General features: G+C 43.2%; 1 protein-coding gene across 5 annotated transcripts in view; it reads right to left on the bottom strand.

Moving 5' to 3' along the window:
* Positions 1 to 24,946, bottom strand: part of LOC117454713 (RNA-binding motif, single-stranded-interacting protein 3) — a 310,119-nt gene that overhangs the window by 57,717 nt on the left and 227,456 nt on the right. For 3 of the 5 annotated variants that reach the window (XM_071204809.1, XM_071204810.1, XM_071204811.1), the window contains 2 exons: positions 18,555 to 18,722; positions 9,308 to 9,387 (listed from right to left, as the gene is read on the bottom strand). In XM_071204809.1, the coding sequence (XP_071060910.1) occupies positions 9,308 to 9,387; positions 18,555 to 18,722 (248 nt within the window). The remainder of the gene's footprint in view (positions 1 to 9,307; positions 9,388 to 18,554; positions 18,723 to 24,946) is intronic. The other 2 variants (XM_034093846.2, XM_034093849.2) reach the window with 1 other exon arrangement.

Raw genomic sequence — 24,946 nt, 5'->3', positions numbered from 1 at the left:
TGCTTGTTCCCACACAGCCTGCGTCCTGTTTTAATGGAAGACCGTGCTCTATTTTGGGGGCAGCGGCTAGATTTATCACTGCCCTCTGTGTCCTGGGACGGTGACAGTGACGTGGTCGGGGTGTAACTGATGCCTCTTTTTTTTTTTCCTTGATGCAAGCACACAGAGGATACGATTAGTCTTGAGGTCAATTTAAGTCTTTTAGCTGACCTGGCTTAACCTCACTACTTCTGTTCCCTTTGAAATGTATACACATGCTAGAGTGGAAAAGGAATAAAAGCTGTAATCGATCATGTATTGTGATGCTGTAAGCTGTTGAAAGGTGCAGCAGATAGAGAGCAAGCCTGCTGAATTGCTTGCATACCACAGAGACCTTGAAGCATGATTATCCTCCTCAGCAAACGTAATCTTTCTACTGGAGGACGGGCGGGCCGGCCAAAAGGCTATGAGCTCAGTGACCTACTGTATCGGCTGAGAGGAGGAATATTATTCTCTGAAAAAGTAATGCATTGCCTCAGGTCCTGCATTAGATTAGGTTGACTGATGGCTAAAACCCTGGAATCTAGGGATCTGTGAAGATAACGCATCTCAGGAATGTATTCCTCAGAGTGGTGGAGAGCCAAGTTATATCCAGGGAGAACTAAAAAAAAAAAAAAACGTCAAGGTTTTCGAGTGCTTCTGGGCTTGCCAGAATAAAATGCAGGGCTAAAAAGGTATAAGAAACACTCCCAAAGTCTGAAACAACATCTGCCCAAGACATTCAATCAACAATTGGTTACACAACTGTGCCTCAATGGGCAGGGCTAAATGTCAGTAGAACGAAAACAAAATATATAACTTGCTTAATGATACATTAGATGTCTGCTTGTTAATCCATCAAACATGTTGGTATTTCACAAAAACTGGCATTTTATTCCCTTTTCTCAACAGTACCTGAAACAACACTACTCAAACCATAAGGCCAATATGTTCAGTTGTTGTGCTCCCTATCTCTGTTTCTTATCCTATATCTAATAGAACTGCTCAGGTCTTGATAGATTGAGTGGGAAAGTTCATGAGATCTTTCTAGAGGGTTATCAAGAATAACTTTTATCCAATGACCTTTTCCCTCTCTGTCTGTGTCCGTGTCTTCTCTTGTTCCGATTAACCCAGCCAAATCTTTTTTCTTGTTTTGTATCTATATCTACGCCGGGATCCGGAGTCGAGGCTGATCCTCTTGCTGTAGTCCTGTGTCTTGGATCCTCTATCCTGAGTTCTGGATTAAGTCGTGGACTTCGGGTCGTGGCTGAACCTGTCTCTGCGGTCCTGCCTTGGGTCTCGTCATGCTGCTTCCCTGATGGCTTCCACAGGATTGTAGCTGACATCCTCGTGGATTCATCTTCTTATTACAGACACATGCATTTCCTAACATTCGGTCTATATGCTGTAAAATGTATTGTCTCTTCGATTTACACACGGCATCTATTGCACGTCTGTCCGTCCTGGGAGAGGGATCCCTCCTCTGTTGCTCTCCCTGAGGTTTCTCCCATTTTTTCCCTTTAAACTGTGGGTTTTCTCTGGAAGTTTTTCCTTGTACGATGTGAGGGTCTAAGGACAGAGGGTGTCGTTTTTCTCATACTGATATTCTGAACAATCTGTGCTGTTGTATTTGCTGTAAAGTGTCTCTACTGTAGGCTATTTTTATTTTATGTACAGCACTTTGGCTCGACCAAAAATCGTTTATAAATGTGCTATATAAATAAAACTTGATTTGATTTGATATACTGTATTGTTTTAAAGAGGGATTTTTAGTTTGAATCTCTATTTTGGCAAAATGGGGCTTTGAGTTAATTGCGAACATCATACTGCTAACATGCTCCCAATGAATATGCTTACAGTATATGCTGTATTGAGCACTGTTTACAACTGTCATGATCTTAATTGTGCACGTCAGCATGCTAGGCACAAGTTCACCTGATGTTGGTGCTATTGGAAATGTTAAATTATTACAAAAAGTCTTCAGGGGATTTAAATGTCATGACTTCCATTATATTCAAACCTAATAATGTCATCCTCATGGCGACTCTAGAAAAAAGCCCGGGGATAACCACTAGGCATTAAGATTATTCATCTGGGGACCATGAATGTCTGTACAAATTGGTATGTTAATTTATCTGATAGTATATATTATAGCATATATGTTAGCCATTATAACCTGGAACAAATGGGTGGACAGAGTAGACCCATGAAACTAAAAACAGCTCCTTTTACAATGGGAAAAATGTGAAGAAAGTATCCTTAATTACTTGGTATATTACGAATGTATGAACCTTTTATTACTTTGTTGCTGCTCAACTCCTCCACTTTTAAGGATACATTATTGATAAGTGCAAAACTAAAAACTGTGTCGTAACTGTCAGCTGTCCAGAGCACAAAAGCGTGCACATCTCAATCAATGAACAGGCTGAAAGCATATCAAACGACAAGGAGAGGAAAAATGTTGTTCATAAATAAAAGCAGCCACAGGTGCTTATTTTGCTCGCACTAATATTGTGTGCACTCAGCCATATCCAGTAACAGAGATGAGCTGAAATGTGTGCGATGCGTGGAAAAGCGAATAGAGGAAGTGCAGGGAAAAGTGAGGGATGAAAGACAGGAGATGAGAGAGATAGTATAAAAGCAAGGACAACAAAATAGTATGAGGGTAGGTCAGAGGGGGAAAGATATAAAGGGATCAACCGGGAGGACAGCTGGACCGGGGTCACAGGGGTCAAGCTCAGGAAGCGGTCGCACAGTCAATGTCATCCTTTCATCTCCTCTGCTGCCGAGGCAGAAACCTAAACTTTACTCAAATGTAACCTTCCAAAAGCACGGTTTGATCCAACTTTCCTCTCTCTTCTGCTTCCCTGCGCCACCCATCACTTTCTTTTCCTCTCTGCCCTTTCCCCATCTGTTCTCTTTTATCTCCCTCTCTTATTCTTGTCACATTTCCTCAGCTCCTAATCTATTTCTTTCCATCGCCCTCCTGCTATATATTTCTCTCTATTACTCTCGCTCGTTATGTATCGTTTTCTCATGGTAACTCTCCTACATGGCTCCTCTCTCCACATTAGATGTGGTCGAGTGGAGGGCAAAGTCAACCCTCCAGGAGCCTGCACTCCTCTTCTCTGCCTAAACAAACTTTGAAGCCAATCAAAGGGCTTATATTATTTTCCGTGGAAGGCGACTGCAGCAGGTATATGCGATACATTTCAGTGACAGATCCGCTCTCTCCTCCTTCTCCTCTCTGTGCTAACCGTTGGCTCCAATCATGATTGATACAGTTCAGTGGCAAAACAAACAAAGCGTGACAAATCCAGATTATTGTCTGTGGGCGAGATAAGGTTATAATGAGAAAGTGCATCGGGGGAAATTGATCCTTTTTCAGGAAGCTGTCTGATTTACTGGGGATGCCAATAATAACTTCCTGTGTGACCTGCCTCTAATGGGGGGGCGGGCAAAGTCAGGGGTGGAGGGTGGAGGGGTTCATGCTAAGAGGACAGATTTCATTACGATGCAATATCCTGAGGAGCGCATTTGAGAGGGAGGTTTGGTGGCTAATTATTATCCGCAGCCATGTATATTGAAAAGCTGTCTGATTGTCAGGGTGTATCGCACACAGAGACAGAAACATACCGGGTGACAGCAGGAGTAAATGAATTTTCGATACATAATGGCTTTGACCTGAAAACATTAGATGCAAACAATTCACAGATCAGCACCCACACATGACAGGCAGATGCATCATGGGAAAAATGCACTTTCCCATGCTTGGAGTGGCAGCCATGTCTGAGATGCAGTGACAGCCAAACCTACTTGGCTTCATGTTAAATCTACATGCCATAGGGGAGAGGAATGGGCCCGGTGACAGGCCAGTTATTGGCCAGGGGAATGTGGGAGGGATTGCAGAAATTAACATGGATTACTCAAGTATGACTGACAGTTTCAGAAGGGCTTTCTGTGACTTACCAAGTGAATTGGGACCTGCCTTAATTCAGCGAGGGACGTTTTAATACCGTCGGCTGTCTGTGCTATCTTGGCACCGTTGCCTTGGTGAGGACGCCAACTGGGAGGGAATTTTTTTCTGCAACAGCACCCCCAGCAACAACTCCCCCAACCTCAGTGGCGCAGGCCTCGTGTTGTGCAAATAATGACTAGATGTGTGTGTCGGGCCAGCACTCGGGGTTCAGGGCTGTCTTTTTGTGTTTTGTTTAAAGGGGGGCTTGCCAACTAGTAACCCCTGTGAACTATGTCTAGCATAAGCCTGACAGCTGGCGGATTTCTACAAAGGCTGGGTGTCATCTCTATCTCCGACGGATCAGGGAAGTAAATTGGAAAACTGATTTCCACACGTCCCCATGAAGAATATGCCTTTTACTGTAGGCTTACATATACAGTATGTTTTATTAGAAAAGGGTGTTGGTGAGGAGAGACAGAGAAATAGTGAAAAAAGATAAAGTTTGAGAGAGAAATGCCAGACTACTATATAAAAAAGAAGCAGGAAAGCTTGTACATATTGCATGTTTCCGTTTGGTTCCATCTCCCAGGGCCACTGTGGTTGCTTCCTGATGTGGTTTCCATTATTTATCCAGCATCTATTGGACATTATTGGAGCCTACCCTAAGCTCTGCTGCCATATTGGCAGAGGGACAATGGAGAGAGCAACAGAATGGAAAAGGAAGAATCTGTAGGGAAAGTTCTCATTCAGTCGGACTAAATCTCTATTTGCACATTTGCACTGTTAGACATTCATGAAAAAGCTGGATCCATTGAAGTCTGACACTGTCATTTGTTAACGCTCAACACTACCTGTATGTAACCCATCTGAAAACACACCTTGTTTATTTAGCTGCTGTTCGATTGTTGACAGTGAAATCTAGTTAAATTGCACAAAGAGCAGCAGTTGCCTGAGCAGCACAGAACATGTACCAAATGTTATCAATTTCCTCTGCCACGGCTCACACACAATACGGGATGTACATGGGATTACTCACCTGCCAAAACCAAACAATGGCTAATGTATCTCCGGTTCAAATTACATTTACCATAGGGTGTCATCTCTAAGCTGTTTAATGCATTGTGGGACGAAGGGCTTTAATCAGCGAGGCTCAGTGGAGCCAGCGGATTAAATCACTTTTTATCTGCGCTTCCTTTGACTTTCCCAGTGCTCAGGGTTGCAGTGTAAATCATAATGCCTCCCTGTTGGGCTCACTTCACTATGCTTTATTGCTGTAGTCACATTTCATAAATTCTATTTATTTTGTGTATTGAGTAAATTCACATGCACTGAAAATAAGGATAAGTTGATGATGTCTCAAAAAGGCGTTCATTGTGTCTACATGGGTGTTTAAGTCTATATGTGTCTATCCTATGTTCTTTTGTATACATTTAAATAAGGAATGTGTTTGTGCATGTGAATACTGTATATGTCGATATACACACCTATGGCATACAGGCTATATCCATGTAGCATGTGAACGTCTTTGTATCTGTGTGCGGGCGTATGCACGCTCACAGCCCCCAACAGAGACGGGGAGAGCGGCTGCCGCATTGCACAGAATAGCTAAACAGCTGTAGTGCTCCATCAGGGCTATCGATCATGTCCCTCTCTCTGAATCACAATCAGCCGTGGGCAGAGTGGAGAGGCTGGAGCAGGCCTCGGTGACTCGCTTGTTGGACGAAAGCTACGCACGTCTCCTATCAACCAAGCCTCGCCAAACAAACATGACCTGGAGAGCTTATTAGACACATTTATATACAAGTGCTGTAGTTCTTGTTTCTGTATAACTTGCTGGAACACACAGACAAGTATTTCATTAAATTCCTGGCGAGCATTGCCTTTTTTACAATGACATCTTTTATTGCTTTAACTACTTTTGTGAGGTTTAACGCACTAATTACTTATGGTACACTGATAAACGATGTCTACAAGTATTGATATAACATCTTACATTCTGTACATGGTGACACTTGGTAGCAGTCACATTAATCAAAAGTGCATTACACGATATATTGCATCTAAACAAAACATGTAACCACTAGAATATTAGGCCTGATTTCATTAAAACATAACAGTAAGAATAGGGAAGCTAATTAAGTATCATTAGCAGCCATCTGCCATCATCCCACACTCTGTAGATCAAGTCAACATATCATGTAATCACAAGGAAGTTGGATGTTATTACATTACAATTTAAACAGGAAGTGTATGGAATCTGTCTATGGCGCCATTAACTGCCATCTGCTACTGTAGCATCTCCACAGTCCTCTGCTGCCATATCCGCAACTTATCGTTGACTTCCTGCCAACATGGCTGCTTCCTTTCCGATTATTTTCCCATGGTCAGTTGAATTGAACGAATGACCTATCACCTGACATCCAGATATTTACTTCCTGGTTTTGGACAGCAACATTATAACTCAATATCCTTTTGCATTGCCCCTGGACACACCTGATATAGGAGGGCAAACTATAACGACACCAACCCCCATCACACACACACACACACACACACACACACACACACACACACACACACACACACACACACACACACACACACACACACACACACACACACACACACACACACACACACACACACACACACACACACACACACACACACACACACACACACACACACACACACACACACACACACACACACACACACACACACACACACACACACGTCTTGACATGGTGTGATTGAGTAGCTAAGCAGGAAATGCATAGGCTTGTCAGATAGATATGGGCTCAGAGGATTGGAGAGCAAGCTTGGTACATCAAGAAGAGTGTGTGTATACGTGTGTATGCCTGCTGAGTGTTGTGTAACTTTGTGTGTGTTTATGTGGAGTATGTTACCAACGATAAATGGTGGGGAAAAAAAGGGATCTTATTTGCATTATATGGATGTTGACATTCCATTCAGGTCAAAGTTAGTGTTGCATAACTATATTTGTGCTCATGCGGTTGTGCATGTGGGTGTGTATGTGTCAAGGCTCAGGCTGTGTATAGTAGTCATGGCTGTCACACAAGCATACGCATGCACGTGCACACACACGCTCCTGCTGTGTGTGGCGAGGGACCCTGGGGGGGTGCTGCTGAACTGTCAAAGCAGGATGGATGAAGAAGCTGCCCTGCATAGCAAGGGGCTCTGGGGAAATACCACCAACATGACACACACACACACACACACACACACACACACACACACACACACACACACACACACACACACACACACACACACACACACACACACACACACACACACACACACACACACACACACACACACACACACACACACACACACACACACACACACACACACACACACACACACACACACACACACACACACACACACACACACACACACACACACACACACACACAGTGTATACAGTCAGCACACAAATATACTACGTGCATACTCCCACTTTAAAATGCATGAATCAGAAAATAAACACATGTCCGCATATCTCCATCTACAAAGGGCTACTCGCTGGAATCTTGAGAAACAGAAACAGCCCTGGGGTCCTCTGCAGAGCAACATCTGAGTCTGATAACAGAGGAATGTCCAGAGATCTCCATTTAGCAGAAAGCAACTCATCATGTCCTAAATTCGGCAAAAAAGCTCACTTCAGCAACGCCCAAACTCTTGTAAATGGAAAACCACGGTAAAAGCATTAAAGGAATGACAGAGTGGGCCTTACTCTATCAGTATGCACCATTACAATATCTGATGGAGAGGATTTTAGAATTCTAACCTTATTAATACATGTACCCTTCAAGAATAACTATTTTTATAAGAGGAGTAAAGTGAGTAGATGTCATTTATTGTAACTTAAATTACAAAATAATAACCTAGTTGTAACTAACCGAGAAATTGATTATCTTACAAATCACCCCAAATTAAACATGGCAAGAAATGAACAATACAAACTTTTTGTGTGTATGTTCAGGTACATGTATACACAAAAGTTAAAGATGTCATGGACCTTTTAGGAGGGATCGCAGCAGTGTAGGACAGAGCAGACCTTGTAAACTTAACTATTCCTGATTCAACAAAAGATGTCCTCGATCAGGGCCGTAAATCTTCATGCTTGGCACAAGTCTGAACAATCCATTAACAATAATAAAGCCTGCGCGGCCAGGAGATAGATCCTTAAAGGCGAAGGTCAGCCTGATATTACAGCTTTAAAGGTTTTCTCTTACGGCTCAACTTCAATATAACCACTCACCTTGCCTTTAATGGCTGCTGGCTATGCACTATAGTTCAGCATATATGGAGATTCTAAATCTAGTCTCTCTGGGATATTACTGTATATTGGAGAGCAATTTATGGGTCTGTTTCTGACCCACTGTTTGGAGGAGTGAGTATTGTTAATAGAATAGCAACAGGGGTGGAGGAGATCTCGTCAGTTTGGCTCTGTCTGGCCCCCACGTCCTGATGGGCCCATGGGAGGCTTCCAGAAGCGCTGCCACTGGCCCCGAAAGTGCTTAGCCAGCATAGTTTTCATTAATCCTGGCCTTTCCTTATGACTCTTTGTTTCATATCTTTATTCTCCTTTCCACCTTGCTTTTCTTTTTGCTAACCCCTCTTGACATCCTTACTCCCTTAGGAAATGCTCTCTTCCCAACATCCAATTTCTCAATTGTTTTAGACTTTTGGGACAATGATCACTTTGAGCCTTGTATAAAAAGTTATTTTCCAACACCTTGTCCCGACATCTGTCTTCCTTTTGTGAAATGTTTCCGTCGCCCTGTTTCCCCTGCCTGTTTTTCTCCTTGGCCAGCTTGTTCCACTGTCTAAGGTGACTTCAGCAAAGAAAGATAGGAAGGAGAGAAGACACAGCAACAGAGAGAAGGAGCAGGAGAGGAAAGAGGGGAGAGTGCAAGCTCTTAAGCAGATTGCAAAGAACAGCACAGAGGCATGAGTGTGAATATTAAAAGGGTTTTCTCCTTCCCAAGAAGTTTCAGTCTGCAGCAGCACCACCACCACCACCACCAGCGAAGGAAAGAGAAGGTGACAGAATAAGAGAGACTGAGAGAGAGGAAGAGGCTTCCAGAGCCGTCAGCTATTCAGCCAGAGACAGCTAGCTTCAGGTGTCAGAATCAACGCTGTACACAATCTATCAAGCTGTCCGGCAGATCTCAGATGAGAAATTACCATAATTGAATAAGAAGTTTCTTTCATTGCAAAGGTGATCATTTCCCCAGATGGAAATTAAAAGGGTGATAAGAGAACAATGTAAAGCAAAAAGAGGGGGAGACTCACCTGGAATGCCTGGTGGGGTTTTCAGGTATTTCCCATTGAAATGCTGTATCACAACCTCACATTTCTCTGTGGACTCCATCCTGCAACAAAACAGAAACATAGGGTTTGATTTGAAAAGAATAGCCACTATCCATTTGTAGCAAAGGTCGACAGTCCTTCCTAGGAAATACAATTATTTTACATTAAATGATGGCACGATTAGAAATGGCTTGTGGTACTGTACATTAAGAGTTTTTTTTTTTTAAAGCAAAATAAGAATAAACGGTTACTTTCACGGTTACCAAGTGCACCACGGTACTTTTTGTAAAGCAACAATAACGATTTTATTGCACACATATAAAAGCACTAAACGGGCTAGGACCCAAATATATCAAGGACCTCCTTCAGCGGTACGAACCCAGCAGACCCCGTCAGGTCTTCAGGCGCAGGCCAGCTCACTGTTCCATTTGTGAGATCAAAGCGTGGGAAAGCAGCCTTCTGCATCTACAGTATGCTCCTAATGCATGGAACAAACTCCCAGAGCAGCTGAGAATGGCTAGTACTTTAGAATCATTTAAATCAGGTCTAAAAACATTTATTTTTAACATTTATTTTAAAATTTTAATTTTCTAACTGTTAATCATGGTTTTCTTTCTTTTAATTATTTTGTGTGTTTTTGTATTTCTTCTCACTTTGACCATCGTAAAAATGTATTGTGTTTTATCTGTTTGATCCTGTAAAGCACTTTGAATTGCATCACTGTATGAATTGTGCTATACAAATAAATTGCCTTGCCTTAAGGTGAGTCCATTGAGAGCAGTGCTGTGGTTGTAATCAACTCAACATTGCTAGTTTCCATTTTGAACTGAAACTCTTCACACATGGAGCAACAGGCTTAATTATTTCCGGATTTTGAGAGAGAGAGAGAGAGAGGGAGAGAGAGAGAGAGAAAACACAGGAAGCTAACCGACTAGCTCTTCCTTTTCCAGCAACTGGATCAAAAGTCTGTGGGGCGAGCAGCCGACCAGCAGGAGGGCTCTGATCTCTCACATCATAAGCATAGAGACTCTAACACCCATACAAACTCTTAAATATCAAACATCATTTTTTTTCAAAAGTATACAATGTGGGCATGCACCCACACACAAGTTATTACAATTCATACCAACATGAATGTTACCATGGTATGTTGCCATGCAGGTATTTGATAAACTCAGAAAATAATTAAAATGAGTGTGTTTTTAAGTGCAGGATTGAGTGATTGCCGTTCCTATGCTTATGGTAAAATGCTCTTAGAATTTTCAGAATGCATTGCTTTCCAGATTGTCATGCTTTATGCGGTCTCACCTCCAAGAACACTCATGTGATCCTGTCAGCCTCTCACTTCTCTGTCCTCTTTCTCGCTCATCCGTCTCCCATCTCTCGTTTCTTACTTCTTTTTTTTTTTTAAACATAGCTTCTTTATCGCTCTCTCTGTCCCATCCATCTTACTCCCGACCCGTCTGCACCTCTTCTTTTTGACGTCTCTCTCATTCCTGCCGGTCTTTCAACCTTGGTTTTTTCTTCATCTTTCACCGTTACCCTATCTCTCTTCCGCCTCATCTCTTTCCGTGCCCTCCTTTTCTTCATTCTTTGTGCATCCGTTGGTTTCTCTGTGCACCCTAACCACACCATTCTTCCTTTTCCTCTCCTTGATTCTCTTTTTAGAATATGTAACTTTTCACAATTTCTTGCACCCTTTTTCCCCATCTCTCTTTCTTTCCTCTGTCCACTCTTATACTTGGGAAGACTGAGCTGGTGTGACTCAGCTGATCACTCAACAGGCCCTAAACACATGCACTGAACAAGTCCAAATCAACACTGGCATTCAACAAATGTAATACAAACATGCATTATATACAGTAAGAGCTGGGTATGGTTTGACATGTTTTACATTATATTTGTTATGTCAATTTTAATTTAACAAAAGAGACCAGACTTCTCCAATGAAACGTGTATACACAAGAAGCCATACATGGATTGTTTCCAAATTCAATTGTTAACATTATCATTTAAATGATATTTGATCAAAGAATAAGAAAAGAAACTGGATAAAGTACACATTCAAGTAAGCCTTCCATATTTCGATCACTACCAACAAAAGCATTTGGGTTTGATATCCAGCTCTGAATATTTGATTCAGTTTGTGAAAAACATGTATTCACAGATAAAAAATATATATAATATAGTAAAAAGAGATGAAAATTCCCCAAAAATTCAAACATCATTTTCACTAAAGCCTAACGGTACGTCCAAACAGCAGCTTTAGACGAATCTTCCACCGCTTCCAACGCTTCTCTGCCCATTGACTTTGAATGGGGATGACGTCACTTTGCCTCGCTTTTCGCCGAACTGCATTGTGGGGGAGCGAAGCGAAGATTTCCAGGATTTCCAGGATTCAAAAGTTGAGCAATGTTTAACGTTTATGTAAATCTGACAGTAGAAGCGCTAGCCAATCAAACCGCGTGTAAGCAGGGAGAACCAGACCGCAGTTCATTTCCTCATATTCCAAACGAGAAATTATGGTAGCAAATCACCCGGTTCTTTACGACCAGAACTACTAACGGGATACAAACCGGAGGAACCAGGCATGGAGGGAGGTGGCAGAGACAGTGGGTGAAACTGGTAGGTTTTCGCCTGTTTGGGGAGTTTATATATATATATATTGCTCGCATAAAATCCCCGGGGTTTTTTGCTTTGTATGTCGGGGGCGGGAGATTCATGTGATTGGTTGTTGGTCGCATTGCTCGCAAAAAATCCCCAAGCTGTCAGACACGCCCAGCTCCAAGATTTTCAAGATTTTTGAAAAGCTGCTGTGTGGACGTACCGTAACTACTTATTGTGAATTATATGTTTGTGTACTCCTTTATCAAAAGTTAAAAAGAGTTTCAAGAGATTCTCAGACTGGAAGTGTTGATGCTCAGCTTCCCTCGCTATTCTCCAGCGCCCTTTACCCATCCTCCTCACATCCCCTCTGGCTTTTCATTGTTTGTGTCCTGATCAACACTCTTTTAAGAAAGGTAGGTAGACAGAAAACAGGTGGGTAGACAAGGAGTAAATAAGGCAGACGGGCTGTTAGTCAGTCGCAGGGAAACAAGCCGGTCAGCCAGGCTGTCGAGCGACTTTCGGGGAAGCCATTCAGTTAGCCAGGCTCTTTGTGTGCTGATGGTTAATGGCATCAGGTGCTGCTGTCTGCAATGATTAGCGCTGGAGCTGGAGTAATGGGCTCTGATAACAGTAATGGATCGGCCCACAAACACTAAGCTCAGTTTACTTTCTCTAATGCCCCTCGTGGCCCAACCCTCAGCAGCTATCTGTCTGTCTGTTGACACAGCTAACGGGAACTACAATTCATAAAACACATCCATGAATCTTTTTAAGCTTCTTCTTCTTATTTGTTTGAATCAATTACACAATCTTTTTTTCCTTTCTCCCCTAACCAAGTAACCAGTCATTCAGATTCACTCTTAGACACCCACATTCACTTGTTTCAATTACTTTTCCTCAACCTTTCTCCATCTCACACTGCCGTCTCCTTCCCATCACCTTCACTTTTTCTTTTATAATAACCTCTATGATAAGTTATTTTCACCGGGCCATTGTTTCACACTCCCGTCCCTCTCTCTCCTGCCGCCTCACTCTCCCATTTCCATCATGTCTGTTCCCCGCAGAGGGCTGCTGGAACAGGTGGCCTGTGGCAGGTTGTTGCTGTGCTCTGCTTGTTGGTCCACAGGAGGCTGCCTCCCGGTCTGTGTGCATACGTGTGAGTCTGCACACTAATATGTGTGGTGGTACATGAGCACACGTCAATGCATGTGTGCCTATTATGCACATTTGTACAGGCATGTCTGTGCACGTGCTCATATGTGTGCCTAAGTGCCTGTTTGTGCTCGTCTGTCCTGCTGTAACCCTCAGTAATAGAGCAGGGAATAGGAGAGGAGTTCAGCCTGAGCAGGTGATTAAGAAAAATCCCTGCAAGATGGTGGCTCTGCGGCCGTCAGTGGCCTCCTCTGGGTAAACAAGGGAGGATATGGAGAGCAATGAGAGCCTGGTGGCTGCTGGCGAGGACAAGGACAGAGTGGTTTATGACTTTGGGGGATTAACAAGCTGAAGTGGAAACTTTTCTAAGTAGAAAAAGAAATAAACCATTCAAAGTTAGAACTTGTGGGTAAACTATAGCAGGTCTGACTATAATAAGGACAAAGGGTTATTTTGAAGGTATACATGAATGAGTAAGAATGTAGAGGACCCAGCATTAATACATTCTCTTGCACTATTGTATTTGTTTTATTTGTTTATGTCCTACATATATTCATGTTGGACTGTAGTAGGAGCCTGTGGCTTAAGTTTTGCATTGCCATATCTACACTGTAGCTACTGTGCACATGACAATAAAGCCTTGAATCAATAAGTAGATAATTTCAATGTCTATTCTATTATAAGACTATAATGCAAAGGCATGAACAAAGAGGAACTCATCCAGTGGCAGACACACTGTCAAACGGGCTTGGCAAACAAATCACCTTTTAAGTTTCCACTTCCTGGAGACGGGATCATCTGATTAGTGTCTTTTTAGAGCAGGGGTGGGGAACCTTTTTCTTCTCAAGGGCCATTTCTATTTTTACAATATCCTCAGAGGGCCGTACAAATTATTGACCTCTGCTTAAAAAAACAAAAATCACAGCCCATTCATTTCATTCTGTGCAAAGAAAAAGCAACCTCTTAATCCAGATATCTCACCATGACTCGCGTATGCATGCACGTGCACGGTGTGGCGTGACCACCCAAACAGAAAGATATGGACACAAGATGTGTGCAAATGTATTTAGTTTCCTATCCATGTGAACATGATTTAAGTGTGTGGGGGGGGACCTAACCTCCTCTAGGGAAGATTTTGTGCCGCAGCGCCGCCGCGCTGTGCCGCGCTGCGTCAAAAATAGGATTCATCCTATATTTTAGAAATTCCTTGCGGCGAGGAGCTTCTGGGACGCTTCGAGCGCGTCTGGTGGAATAGCACCCATTGACTAGAGTGGCCGCGATCTTTGCGAACGCCGCGGCGCGGCCATAACGCAGCGCAGACGCTCCTGGTGCGTTTAGGGGGTAAGAGTGAGTGTTTTTAGCAGAGCCATATTGTGTCCTTGTGATTATGTTGATTATTACCTGTCTGTATAATGTTGCAGCTCAGCTGATTTTGGATTGATGGCAAAGGGAGAGGGACTTAAGTGAGAGTGAAAACACAAGGTAAGTTTAATACTACTGTTTTATATAAGTAAACACCTTATCCCAAGGCAATTTCCCATCCAATAGGTGTGCTATATCGGTGTGTATAACCCTTTCTCCTGTCTGTTACTCCCTCTTTCAGCACAAGAACCAGAGGGGGATTCAATGGAGCCTGAATACCTGCACTGAGACCCTCACCCTGCACCCTGAGTCTCAACTCTGTGTTTTTCAAGCCTTTCCCTGTTTTTTTGTATTAAACAAAATATTAAGCTTTCGCAATGGTGTGGTTTTCGTTTTGTGAAAAAGTGCAAATGCCGTGTTTGTATATAATTACATCACATATTTTTTTGCTGTTGGTCGTGAAATTGCTCCTGCTGACTTGAGCCAGCCATTTTTTCCTCCGCTCTGTGTCAGTGGGGAAGCCGTACATTCGTACTCCTTTCTCGGAGCGATTTGAGCATCCCCAGGCAGCACAGCAAACCATGGTGGCGACTAGGAGGCAGCACAGCAAACCAGGACAACACGGAGGAAAAGGCACAGACAAACTCCATGTTTTTGCAATGGATGTTCCTAAAACAACACATTTAACATCATCATCATCATCATCATCATCATCATCATCATCATCATCATCATCATGATGCTGCTGCTGCTGCTAGTCCTTTGATAGTCACCTGTCGGTCTCCTGTCCTTTCTGAAAGCCATAAAGATGACATTAGTCATTTAGATAACTTGTGTCCTCAATTACCAGGGGATTACTGAAACTACCATGAATTTAAGAAAATGGTAGAAATTAATCTAATCTGAATTTTAAAGCATTACTAACCCTCGTCAGTCCCCTCCTGCTCCCTGGCTAAATGATGCACTGCGTGCTAATAGAACCGTCCTTAGGGCAGCAGAGCGGAAACGGTGGAAATCCAAACACCGCGATGACCTCCTAACTTATCAGGCTCTCCTCTCCTCTTTCTCTGCTTCGATCTCTCAGGCAAAAAGCACTTTCTTTCAAGATAAGATCCAATCTTCCTATTCCAATCCCAAAAAATTATTTTCCATCTTCTCCACCCTCTTGGACCCTCCCAAAGCCCCTCCCCCCTCCTCACTTCTGTCAAGTGACTTTGTTAACCACTTTGAAAAAAAGGTTGATGATATTCGCTATTCTTTTTCTGACTCACCTTTACTCACCGCTGGATCACCAGACCCTCCTTCCACCCACACACTAACCTCCTTTTACCCTCTCTCGCCAAGTGAGGTTCTTCTTCAGACTATCGCTCCTGATATTCTACCGTTTCTCACCCATTTCATCAACACTTCTCTAACTTCTGGTCACTTTCCAAACAGTCTCAAGGAGGCAAGAGTAAACCCTCTCCTAAAGAAACCCACTCTCAACCCGTCTGATGTTATAAATTACAGGCCTGTCTCTCTACTCCCGTTCCTGTCTAAAACACTTGAACGCGCTGTCTTTAAACAACTCTCCTGTTATCTCCATCAGAACAACCTTCTGGATCCGCACCAGTCTGGTTTCAAGACAGGTCACTCCACAGAAACTGCTCCTAAACTCATTGCTGTCACTGAGGAACTGCACACTGCTAGAGCAGCCTCCCTATCCTCTGTCATCATCCTATTGGACCTGTCTGCTGCATTCGACACGGTGAACCATCAGATCCTCCTTCACACTCTCCAAGAACTTGGAGTTTCAGGCTCTGCACTTTCCCTCCTCACCTCATACCTCAAAGACCGTACCTACAGGGTAACTTGGATAGGGTCCGAGTCCGACCCTTGTCAATTAACTACAGGGGTCCCTCAGGGATCTGTTCTTGGTCCCCTCCTCTTCTCCCTGTACACAAACTCGCTCGGATCAGTCATTAGCCTGCATGGTTTTTCATACCACTGCTACACTGACGACACCCAATTAATTCTGTCCTTTCCCATCTCAGAGACCCAGGTCGTCGCACGCATCTCTGCTTGTCTAGCTGACATCTCTCAGTGGATGTCCGCTCATCACCTTAAGCTCAACTTTGACAAGACTGAACTGCTTTTCCTTCCGGGAAAAGATTGTCCCACTCTTGACCTGATTATCAACATTGGCACCTCTGTTGTTTCCCCGACTCAGACTGCAAGGAATCTGGGTGTGATCCTAGATAACAACCTGTCCTTCACTGCAAACATCGCTGCTACAACCCGTTGCTGCAGATACACGCTTTACAACATCAGGAAGATACGTCCCCAGCTGACACAGAAAGCGACGCAGGTTCTGGTCCAGGCTCTCGTCATCTCACGCCTAGACTACTGCAACTCCCTCCTGGCTGGTCTACCTGCATGTGCCATCCGACCTCTGCAGCTCATCCAGAATGCAGCGGCTCGTCTGGTCTTCAACCTTCCTAAATGTTCCCACACCACTCCTTCGCTCCCTTCACTGGCTTCCGGTAACTGCTAGAATTCACTTCAAGACACTGGTACTTGCATACCATGCTGCGAATGGATTTGGCCCTTCCTACATCCAGGACATGGTTACACTGTACACCCCAGCGCGTGCACTACGCTCTGCATCAGCCAAACGACTCGCTGCACCCTTGCTGCGAGGGGGACCCAAGTTCCCATCAGCAAAAACACGTGGGTTTGCTATCCTGGCTCCAAAATGGTGGAATGAGCTCCCCATTGACATCAGGACAGTAGAAAGCCTGCACATCTTCCGGCGCAGACTGAAAACTCATCTCTTTCGACTCCACCTCGAGCGATAGAATTACTAACAAAGAACTGCTAACAGAGCACTTATATACTAATAAAGGACTGGCTTATCTATAGCCAGTTGAGTAGCACTTGAAATACTTGGCTCTATGAAACCTGATGTACTTATATGATTCTGTTTTCTTCAAGGTTATGTCTTCCTGGTCGAATGTACTTATTGCAAGTCTCTTTGGATAAAAGCGTCAGCTAAATGCAATGTAATGTAATGTAATTACTTTAGATCCCCTCCCTCTAAATATATCAATAAACATTAGAAAGTGATGCTCCTGACTACCATACAAGTTTAAGAAGATAATATTGGTTTTAAAGAATTCAAAGCTATAAATAAACAGCAACAGGCTATTTAACCAAGGCACTGTTAGCCTAACATGTAAACTAGTTGTTCACACTAATCCTAATATTATCACTTAATATTAGCAAATTCTATTTTATTTTTTAAAACATATTGATGTAAATACATACACATATCGATTTGTTGTATAGATATTGCAAATCAAAACCTTTATTCACTAATAATTACAAAAAATCGTAGTTCTATCTCCCTTTATCAATGCATTCACATTGCCCGCCATGAACTTCCGGGGAACGATCCTCGTCTACATGAACCACGTGATGATAACCGTTTTTGGACTTCCGTTGTCGTAACTCTTCTATCTATATGGCGCTGGTCGAGACATATACCACGTGATGACACGTTAGGCTCGTGTTGTGTTCAAGGACCCACCCCCTGTGGCCAGGAAAAACAGGCACTCGCTTGTTTAATTTTTTTGCGGTCTAGATCTTTTTTGCGTGTGTTTATAAATTACCTCGAGGGCCGTACCAAATTGTCTCGCAGGCCGTATACGGCCCGGAGGCCGGAGGTTCCCCACCCCTGTTTTAGAGTGATGAATACGCACACAAATGCATTTTAACGTCTGTGTTTTGGTTAATTTGTGTGCATTTCAGTCTGTGCATTTGCAGATGATTCATTGTTAGTGATGTAACATTCAAAATGTGAAATGGAATTTAAGAGGGAAACCTTAATTAAGAACATATTTTCCGATGCATTGTCCATAGAGCAGTTCCACACTTTATACTTGATGACATCTCGCATTTGAGTTTTAGCAAGTTGTTTATGGTTACGAATATTTTGGACTGTCACAACCATATGGAAAACATGAATGTATTTTGAAACGGGGAATAGTTCCCCATTAACGCAACACATATCTGCCTTAGGTATCGAGTTATAACGTTCCTGTAATCTATCTATAGCAGGAGCACCTACCTGGCAAAGCCGACTCCTCTGCTGACCCCGTTGGCATCCCTCAGTATCCTCGTGGAGATGACGTGACCCAGGGGCTTCAGCATGTTCTCCAGCTCCTGCTCATCCATTGACACCGGCAGGTTGGAGATGTACAGGTTGGTGGGGTCCTGCTCCTGTTGCTGCAGGGCCAGGGGTTAGAAGAGTAGGGGAGGATTGATAGAGGAGATGGAGAGAGAAAAGGAGAGGGAAAATGAGAAATAATGTATCACCAACAAGTGTAGTAAGTAGGACATATGCATCATCTTTGCCTCTTGGGCTATTACATCGCAATGCAGCCGACATTCACACGCATGACGTTTGGCCTTATTGACACTCACACATTGATCTGCTCACATGCCATATGGATACACCAATAGTTCACTTTGCCTTAGGCTCTATGTGTGAGACAGACATACTGCACACAGCATGGATTTGCGTGAATGGTAAGTATAATGCCAGTGCAAGTCTGTATAGACATGTATCCTAAACATGTAGTTGCAGTTTGTCAGGTGTCTCAGGGGTTTAAACCAATAATAAGTGTTAAAGGGAACATATTATGCACATTTTCAGGTTCATACCTGTATTTTGGGTGTACAAAAGAACAGATTTACATGCTTTAATAAAAAAACATATATTTTGTAAACTTTGTCTGCATATACTTGTTTTCACCCTATGCAAAAACACCAGTGTAGCACCTGTCTCTTTGAGCACCCTTCCCTGAAAAGCCAATTGCAAGATTACAAAGGAAGTTCTCAAGCTCTGGAAGCACAAACTCAAATATGGGGTTGGGGGGTATATTCTAATGAGCCTGCATGTGAAATAGGAAGGGGACAAAGCTTGCCGAGTCTCATGTTTTATGACCAAGACAGCTTACCAAACATGGTTGTTTTATTTCTCTGTTTGTGGGTTAGTAGGCCCTTCTGATACCAAACTGTATCACGCACAAGCACTGAAAATAGCGAGTTCTTCCTAATATGTCCCCTTAAGGTTTAAAGTGAAGGAAAGATAGAGAAAGAGTGAGTTAGAAGCTGTGTAGTGTGTATGGTACAACAGCATTTTCTGTGTTGTGCCCAGAGGCTACAGCCAGCGATGTGAAGCTGCACAGCTGGTGGTGGGTTGAGCCTGAGGTAGCACAGGGCCCAGAGAGCTCTACAGTAGAACAGCTGGAAACAGCAGCCCCAGCCCCATGAGTCAATCTGTCACTGAGCCAGGCAGCCACCAAGTATGTCAACCAGCTATCCATCCATCTATGCTACATTATGTCATCCTTATCTCTAAATATGTATCTTAATGATGCTGTATGCACATCAGCACATTCTTTCTCGCATATCAAATCTCATTCAATCCATCCTCCCGCCCATGTTGTAAGTAAACCTTCCAATCAAGCAGCCGGCCAGATTCTGATCAGCTTCCAGCTCTCATTCATCACATCTCCTCTTTATCCAACACCCACATCTCCCAAGCTTTCCTGCAACAGCAGCCAGCACCAAGCAATATTACAAAAAGGCATCCGTGTTGTGATTTGTGGCAAGCGTAATGTGATGAGGGAATGCTGGAACATGTTGATAAGATTTACATCCACTTCAGGTATTTGTAGAGGATTCATCTTGCACCATCCAAATAAGAATTTAAATTAGGGTCAGTCAATTGAGTGTATTCAACTGAAAGATAATTAGATGTGTTATTTTTTGTAGTTCTAGATGTATGATTTCAGAACGCCATTGTGAACTTTTGAAATGTATGTATTTAATGCAATACATCAAAAGTAAACATCCCCTCACCCATAATAACAGATGGTTACATATTATTCTAGTTTAGCTCAATAGTGTGAACAGTGGAGGGCCTTTTAAAAGAGTATTGCCATTTGGTTAGGAAATAATCAGTGTGATGGTTGGGTTCTATTATATATGGAGGGCTATTATATCTATCATGAATAACACTAGCAATTTAGCAAGACATAGATCTATAAAATGTATGTAATGACAATAAAGGCAAAGAATAATGTTCATTTCATTAGTTCAGGATTGGCCCAATTGGATTGTGCAAGATTAGTCTCATAAACCTTAGGAAGCGGCAATAAGAGAAGAAGTGAAGCAAAGGCAAGTAGAATAACTTTTGCCCAAAGTCAAAATCAAGACAATATACACAAGACTTTAACACGTTTTTTAATTGCTAAACCACAATGCTACTTGTTTTCGGTTTATAACACTACTTTACTTTGAATTCAGTTTAAGTGATCTTTTTCACACGCATATGCAGTACTGTTAACAGCATCTTCAGTGCAGATCTGTTGTCTTCTCAGTGGGGGGTTGTGGAGATACTTCAGTTGCAGCCTGCATGCAAACACCGTCTTTGAGAATCTTTACAGCCTCTCTGTGCTTCACCACAGGCAACGCTGTCTAACTCTGTCGTGTTCTGCTTTCTGTTTACGGCGGAGGAAGAGGTTAAGAAGGAGGAGAGGAAGTGCCTCCACCAGCTCCGTGCCTCCATCTGTCAGAGGAGAAGACTGGCCCCTCCCCTGATTAATTAGCTGTCTTATCTGACAGGACATGTTTGATCTGATTAAAGCCTTTGGGAGGGAGCTGGTGCCCAACCTGAAAGTGGGAAAACCGACACTCTTTCTCTTTTAACCAGGAACTCAATTAACTAACTTCAGGGCAAACTATACTGCTCTTTCCTCGGTAGGTTTGTCACATTTACGTGCTTTGGAAAGCCTTCGCAAGAATTTGTATAACACAGGATTTGGAAGTGAATGAGGCTTAATTAAATCTGCCCCATAAAAAGATCTACTGTACACGTGTCACTCTCCCACTAAGTCCCTTTGGTGTGCAGCTGTGCTTTCCTTTGAGTTTCATCGGTTATGTGAGGCGATGTTTTTCAGGATTATGTCAAATACGCTCCATATTCCAATGCAGACAGGAGGTCTGGATCAAAGAGTTAACTGACTGACTCAGACACTGGGCTAAGCCAACGATACGAGAGTTTATGTGGCGCACACTTTTCAATGAAAGCATTTTCTAATATAAGCATGTGACAGTACTCGCGGTAATTTGTGTGCGTGGGCTAATAGTAGAGGGGCTCCGTTTGCTGGGGGATTAACGCTGGGAGGCCTCATCTACGCGCGGCCGCCTCGCTAAGTTTCTTCTTTGATGACGTTCCGCACCACAAAGCCCTAAATACCCAGATGAGAAGGTTACACGAAAGGAGTGGAATTGGGAGCATTTTGACGGGAGGTGAGATGGGCTGCCCCATTCCACAAGGAGATTTCATTTCCTTTAATGTCAGCCTTCGCACACGCTCTGCTGTCAGGCTATGAATGAAACAGTAATCGAGGTGTGTGTGCATGTGTGTACCTGTGTATATATCCCATCCCAGAGTAATTATGCATTTGTTCCTTCAAATCTATATAGTGTAAAGCTGCGCAGGTGTCTATGAGTCTGTGTGTCGATGCATGTCCCAATGCCATTGACCAGTGTTGTAGATACAGTAGCTAATGGAAACGCTCCAGGCTACGCTACTGCCTTTGATGAGCATAATTCCTTCACCTTGCCACCAGGAGGATGAATCCAACTGTGTGTGTGACAGGAGGGGGGGGGGGCACATGACATGTCATTTCCCGCTGACGGATGGCCCACTCGCTAGAGCTGACAGCCCTGTAGCTGTTATTTCATTTCGACACCCTGCTCTGTTTACCTCACTGTAATTTCTGAGAACATTACTATGGTAGAGGGGAGGGGGGAGTATTAGCGGAGAGGAACAAAGAAATGAGGAGGCCAGGGCTAAACAAAAGGAAAGTACGAAGAGAAAATAGGAGTTATAGATCTCAATGCTAAAGGTGAAAGAGTGAAAAGGTAAGAAAGACAAAGGCAGAGACGGAGGCAGCTGACATGACAGGCAGATATAACACATTAAAGGGAGACCTTGTTGCCTTTGACAACGCTTGAGGGGGAATAGAAACATCAGGTGCAAGAAGTCTCACGTTCCGCCTATGGGGCTCTCAGGGCTGTTTCCATTTAACTGATAAAAGCTAGACGGATATATGTGTCTTGACTGGGGGCTCCATCTAACGCCATGTTGAGGCTCGGAGCTGCCCTCACTCTCATTGTCAATCTTTTCTCACCCCATAACCGCGATGTTCCTTCACTTCATTCTGTCCGTCTTTTCTCCCGTTACTAAACCACTCAGCTCTCCATAGCCTCTCTTTCTCCAACTCTTTCCAAAGCACCCTCCTGCCGTCTCTATCCTGTTTCTCCCGAGACGTCCCTTACTTCTCCTCATCAATCCATTCCTGCTTGTCATTCGTACCCTACTATTGCCCTCTCCTATCCACCCTTTTTTCTCCCCCCCCCGATCCCTTCAGCTTGCTCAAGAGATTAAAGCTATGTGTGTAATTGGCTCTACAGGGCTTCTCAGCTGCTCCTCTAAGCACCGGTACACACTTCAAGGGCGTCTGTATGAACATATATCCAATGCCAACTCTTAGTTGTAGACCACACCATTTCCTTCCCTGAGGTATGCCGCTCTGGCTTGTTGTGTGACTAACCAGCAGCCTGTAGGAGCACAATTAAATGGAAAGACAATAGGGTTCCGTGTTGTCTCGTTGGAGGAAACTGCAAGGAAGCAATAGTTGCTGTGTTGCTGCTGCTGTGAGGGTATGTTGCTGACAAGTTTGCAGATGCCAGAGGGAGCGTTCCTGTTCTGTTGTATATAGGTTCAGGATGTGCACTCAGATCTTGTTGTGGGAGCCTGAGTCTGCAGAATGCATTCAGAAGAAGACAAGCAGGCCGGCCAAGTGGAAGGAAGTAGTAGGGGGGGTAGGAGAATTTGAGCGCATCAACTCACTTCAAAAGCTTGAGTTCAATTTGTGAGGAGCCAGAACATTCTGAGACAAAAACGTTGAAGTACAAAGGAGCTATCATTCTGTCAGCTGGTCAGACAGCAGCAGGCAGAGTCAGGCAGGCAGCTCACCGCTCTTTGATGAACACTTCCACATTTACCACTGATGAGATATTGGCACAATTACTCTACGTTTCTCCTTGTAGAGGCAGTTGTTTAACACTTCCCCCCACACTAGGCCTGTTATCAAGCCCCTACTGTGACTACTTCAAACCCCATCCACATCCAATACTTTACATCACAGTGTGTCCTTATCACGGCCTGCCTCTTTCCACTGCAGCCACTTACTGCTGGGGACACAGAGCCAAACTGCAGGAGGCTTTAGACTACATGCACAAGGATTCATGGTGGGGGTCAGAGTTTGGTGGCAGAAAAAGATTTTGTAAGCATCTTATTTTCCAGCACAGGAGAAAGCCAGGATCAAAGTGTGTTTTCTACCAATGCTACAAACATTTATGGATTGAATTCTCTCATCCGACACACATCTTCAAAAACAGGCAAAGATATACAAATGCACACTACAATCCAACATATGCACAACCGTCTCCGACATAGACATGCTCAGTCAGAGAACAGCATGGTACGGAGTAAAAGAATAGCAGGATTGCAAGCTGGTAACGTGCAAGGTCCTTCTGCTGCTCACTGGGGGGGGGGGGGGGGGGTGACTCAAACCTTCTGTTTGAAACAAAGAGCTGTGAGGCGGAGAATCTGTGCCATCACCCAGGGCAAGCCATTTTCAATCAAATGACCGTATTATGTTTGAACAAATAGCCCAAAACACCTGTCATTTAAACACCGCTTTAACTATGGCTGCGATAAACGGGTATTGGCAGGGGTCTAGGAAAAATCATGCAAACATACAGAGAGGATATAGTTGTCAGAAAACTAAATTAAACCTAATTGTTCTGTTATAGATTACATCTTTCTCTAATCTGTTTAAATGTTGTGGGTGGCATTGCTGTAATCACGTTGGCATCTACACCCGTAGGTTTGAAATGGAGCTAAGTTTGTGCTAAACAAATATTACACATGTTCCATTAAAACCTGCACAGTAACATCTTTAAGAGGATGGGAAAAGATGAGATAAGTAACAAAACACCAATGGCTTTTTTTATTGTAGTTTCCCATATGATATATTTTTGTTTTTGTATTAATTATATTCCTTATTTAATCCAGATTTATGTTGAAAACCCCCAACACATTTTTGCTTTGCTCTGTGGGGAATTTTTAGTGTATCAAAGCTATTTAAATGTAAAAAAAAAAATCACATTAATCACTCAGTATTTTCCCTTTTATCCTCGAATATTGTATTGAGTTATAAATAGGTTGATAGGTCACCTGGCTGCTATCTCAGAACTGTTGTTGTGAGATAGAGATGAGATACACTGGATGTGTATTTTGTACATTTTGTCATTTCTACTTGTATCTTTAATATTTGTATGCATGCTTCTTAATTAATATACATCTATCTTTGGCTC

This window comes from Pseudochaenichthys georgianus, chromosome 11, assembly GCF_902827115.2.
Source record: "Pseudochaenichthys georgianus chromosome 11, fPseGeo1.2, whole genome shotgun sequence".
Taxonomy (NCBI): domain Eukaryota; kingdom Metazoa; phylum Chordata; class Actinopteri; order Perciformes; family Channichthyidae; genus Pseudochaenichthys; species Pseudochaenichthys georgianus.
The sequence above is the reverse complement of the archived record's forward strand: the minus strand, read 5'-3'. Positions and strand labels throughout refer to the sequence as shown.